This window comes from Antennarius striatus, chromosome 18, assembly GCF_040054535.1.
Source record: "Antennarius striatus isolate MH-2024 chromosome 18, ASM4005453v1, whole genome shotgun sequence".
In the NCBI taxonomy this organism is placed as follows: Eukaryota; Metazoa; Chordata; class Actinopteri; order Lophiiformes; family Antennariidae; genus Antennarius; species Antennarius striatus.
This window is the reverse complement of record NC_090793.1, coordinates 2,350,997-2,355,089: the sequence shown is the minus strand read 5'-3', so window position 1 is coordinate 2,355,089 and position 4,093 is coordinate 2,350,997. Positions and strand designations below refer to the sequence as shown.

The 4,093-nt window shown below is 49.2% G+C and overlaps 1 protein-coding gene across 2 annotated transcripts; it reads left to right on the top strand.

Moving 5' to 3' along the window:
- Window positions 1–982: 982 nt before the first annotated feature.
- LOC137611819 (major histocompatibility complex class I-related gene protein-like) lies at window positions 983–3,840 on the top strand. 2 transcript variants are annotated; one of them, XM_068339924.1, is made up of 6 exons: window positions 983–1,141; window positions 1,685–1,951; window positions 2,500–2,778; window positions 2,850–3,269; window positions 3,362–3,481; window positions 3,594–3,840. In XM_068339924.1, the coding sequence occupies exons 1-6, from the start codon at window positions 1,069–1,071 to the stop codon at window positions 3,713–3,715; spliced, it is 1,281 nt and encodes a 426-aa protein (XP_068196025.1). In that variant the 5' UTR covers window positions 983–1,068; the 3' UTR covers window positions 3,716–3,840. The 2 variants fall into 2 exon arrangements, with proteins under 2 accessions (XP_068196025.1, XP_068196026.1); XM_068339925.1 differs by having other exon boundaries at window positions 984–1,141; window positions 2,967–3,269.
- The last annotated feature ends 253 nt before the right edge of the window (window positions 3,841–4,093 follow it).

The window sequence follows — 4,093 nt, the reverse complement described above, 5'->3', positions numbered from 1 at the left end:
ATTCAAACGTTCCTGTGAACCAGAGAACTGAAACGATTGGGGGGTTTTTTCCTGGTGCTTTGACGCCACCTGCTGGTTGGACCCAGATCGTCCTGGAGGATCGAAACGTTCCTTTATTTCCTCTTTAAATGCGTTTGAATCTTGTTTTTGTTTGTCTCACATCCCAAAATCTCCTGGAGAAAACGTTTCTAACTACTAACTATGTTTACTTCAAAGTTTAAGATGTTTTAAAGGAATAAAGATAAACTTGTTTGACGTTAAAAGTAGTTCTACAGAATGTCATGAAGCTCAGCGGCGGACACGGACATCACGGAGGGGAGGCGGCTGGGGAACACACTCTGGAGAAGGAACGATTCAGCACCTCTATGACATGTTCTAGAATGACGAGACGGACTCGCTATTCAGAGGAGTCAGCGCGGGGGCGGGGGGGTCCATCCATCAGGACCGCTTCACTGGGCCTGTCTTCACCGGACGCGTCCTGATGCAGCATCAACGCTACGGATCAGATGATGGGAGCAGATGTCAGAGGAACAGGTGATGCTGACCTGAAGAGTTACCTGAAGGGAAACCACGGGGACTGGAGGTTCCACTGGATCGGGGGGGGGGTCAAACTCATTTTTACTGAGGGCCACATCAGTATAATGTCTGTCCTCAAAGGGCCAGATGTCACTAATAAATGTCAGTAAATGTAACTCAGTGTAAAGTGACATGAATGTAACTACTCCTCAGTGATCAGTAACAAGAGGAGCGTCAGCTGATCAAACATCAACAGGGGGGTCACATTTGTGTGGGTCCAGCAGTTTTCAGCGTCCACAGCTCCAACAACACGTCACCGTCAGCAAACTGATCCCCCACCCCCCCATCCTCTGGCGCACTTTAAACTCAGCTCCATTCACTTTCACTTTCGATTCACAGCCTGTGACGTCACCGCTCAGGACGAACTGCCATTGGCTCAGAAGGACGGGGAAGTCCGCTGCTCTCCGTGTTCCGTCCTCACTTCACCCTTGATGGTCGGACTGGAAGCTTCACCAGAGACTCCTGTCGGCTGTTGTGTGTTCGGAGCTGCAGATGCGACAGGTCACCATGACGACCTTGGTTCTGGTGGTTCTCCTGGGAACAGGTGTACCTGGTGCGGCGGGAGGTGAGGTCACGTGATTTCCCGATCGGGAAGGAGAACGACTTTGGTGTGTTTGTAGCCTGCTGGATGGATTCAGGGCTCTGTTGATGGACTTCCTGACATGTTAGCACCAGAGAAATGTTCAGGGGTGACCCAGCTGTCATCTGAAAGCTGAGCAGCTGATCCAGGATCCAGCAGGGGTAGATCCAGGGTAGATTTGTTCTAGGTTAGACCCAGGGTAGATTTGTTCCAGGGTGGATTTGATCCAGAACCGGTTTGTCCAACATTCTTGACGTGACACAGAACACAGAAACATGACCTCCTTGTGTTCAGACAGCAGACGACAGGAAGGATTCTGATTGTAGAAATCCTTCCAGTTATCAGCTGATCATCAGAAACAACAAGAGCAACAGGAAGGAGACTTGATGAAACCAGAGAAGAACTGACTGAACAACAGACGCCATCAGAACCACTTTACTGGAGCCCAGTTCTTGTTGGTTCTGTGTGCAGGAAAATCAAATGTTTCACTGGTTTATGAAACACAAATCATGTTTCTGTTTCTTTCAGTGACTCACTCTCTGAAGTATTTCCGCACTGCATCTTCTGGAGTCCCAAACTTCCCAGAGTTTGTGTCTGTTGGGATGATTGATGACGTTCAGATTGTTCATTATGACAGTAACACCAAGAGATCAGAACCCAAACAGGACTGGATGGAGAAAATCACAGCAGATGATCCTGAGTACTGGAACCAACAGACCAGGATCAATGAGGGGAACCAGGAGGTGTTCAAAGTCAACATTGAAACTTTAAAGAAATGTTTCAACCAATCTGAAGGTTTGTTTATGTTTCTACTGATAAAATGTTGTTTATGTTTTCATGCTGGAGGAAGTAAACACACACACACACACACACACACACACACACACACACACACACACACACACATACACACAGATACACACACACACACACACACAGACACACACACGCACACAGACACACACACAGACACACACACACACACACACACACACACACAGACACACACACACAGACACACACACACACACACAGACACAGACACACACACAGACACACACACACAGACACACACACACACACAGACACACACACGCACACAGACACACACACACACACACACACAGACACACACACAGACACACACACACAGACACACACACACACACAGACACACACACACACACACACACACAGACACACACAGACACACACACACACACACACACACACACACCCAGACAACTGGATGCTGCTGGACTTCACTGATCCAGTGTTTCTGTCCATCCCATAATAACCAGCACTGAGACTGGATCAGAATAACTCCATTGAGTCTCTCTCAGGTTTCCATATTGTCCAGAGGATGACTGGTTGTCAGTGGGACGATGAGACTGGAGAGGTTACTGGTTTTGATCAGTATGGTTATAATGGAGAAGACTTCCTGGTCCTGGACCTGAAGACAGAGACCTGGATCGCTCCCAGACCTCAGGCTCTCATCACCAAACACAGATGGGATCATGACAGAGGTTGGATGGACTACGTCAAACATTACTACACCAAGGAGTGTCCTGAGTGGGGGAGGAAGTATTTGGAGAATGGGAGGAGCTCTCTGCTGAGAACAGGTAGGATCACATGACCTGATGGAGTTTCGTACCGACAACCTTCATGTTTCTCTGGTGTTTGTGATCAACAGTAAACAATAAAGGTGAACGACACACAGGCAACACTTCAGATCCATCCCATCAAACAGAAGAACAAACAGTGACTCCTGGTGAGGAGCATCTAAAGTGTGTTTGTGCTCCTCCTCCAGAGCTCCCCTCAGTGTTCCTCCTCCAGAAGACCCCCTCCTCTCCAGTCAGCTGCTTCGCTACAGGTTTCTACCCTGACAGAGCTGCACTCTTCTGGAGGAGAGATGGAGAGGAGCTTCATGAGGAGGTGGACCACGGAGAGATCCTCCCCAACCATGATGGAACCTTCCAGACCAGTGTTGACCTGAACCTTTCATCGGTGGCCCCTGAAGACTGGAGGAGGTACGACTGTGTGTTCCAGCTGGAAGGTGTGGAGGACGACTTGGTCACCAGACTGGACAAAGGAAAGATCTGGACCAACTGGGGTGAGACGGGGGTCGGGGGGTGGAGGTGGAGACACCTTTATTTCCTGCACTTCTGTTCAGGTTGTGACTCGTTGTTGTTTTCTTCTCTCCAGAGGAGCCCACTGACGTGACCCCCCCCACCACCACCATCATCATCATCATCATCGCTGTGGTGGTTCTTGCTCTCGTCGTCATGGCAGCCATTGGGTTCAAGCTTTCCCGACAGAGGACAGGTGAGGGGTCCGAACAGAAGCGTCTCTTCCTCCCAGCTGTGACTCTTTGACCTGGTGCTTTGACTCAGCGTGAAGCAAACTTCACGGTGGGATGACGAGTCTTTGTTTTCAGCTAAACGTGGTTCAGTTCCTGAGGACAGCTCTGAGCTCTCTGAGAGACTGCAGCCGGGGGTCGGGGAGCAGCCAGAGGTCGGGGCGCAGCCAGAGGTCGGGGAGCACCAGAATGTGATCTGATCAAATCCATCAGGATGAGGATCTAGTGATCGATGGTTATTGATTAGAGTCTGTAGGAAACGCACTACAGATACTGAGCAAACGTGTTCAAACTTAAAGGGTGTCATTAAAATATTTTATCACGTTTTCTTCACATTTTTCTTCCTGGAGACGTAAAACAGGATCTTTCCAACAGAATCATCACAGCTGTCTTCAAACCACATCGCTGGTTTAACAGGAGTTGATTCAAACACGTCACCATCATTCCAGTTCAACACTTCTGCTGCTGGCTTGTTGGTGGTTCTTCCAGCTTTCCCGTCGTCCTATTGGTCCTCCTAGGGTCAGGTGACCTGACGCTACCTTGAGATGAGATCTGACAACCACTAGAGAGTTGTCTCT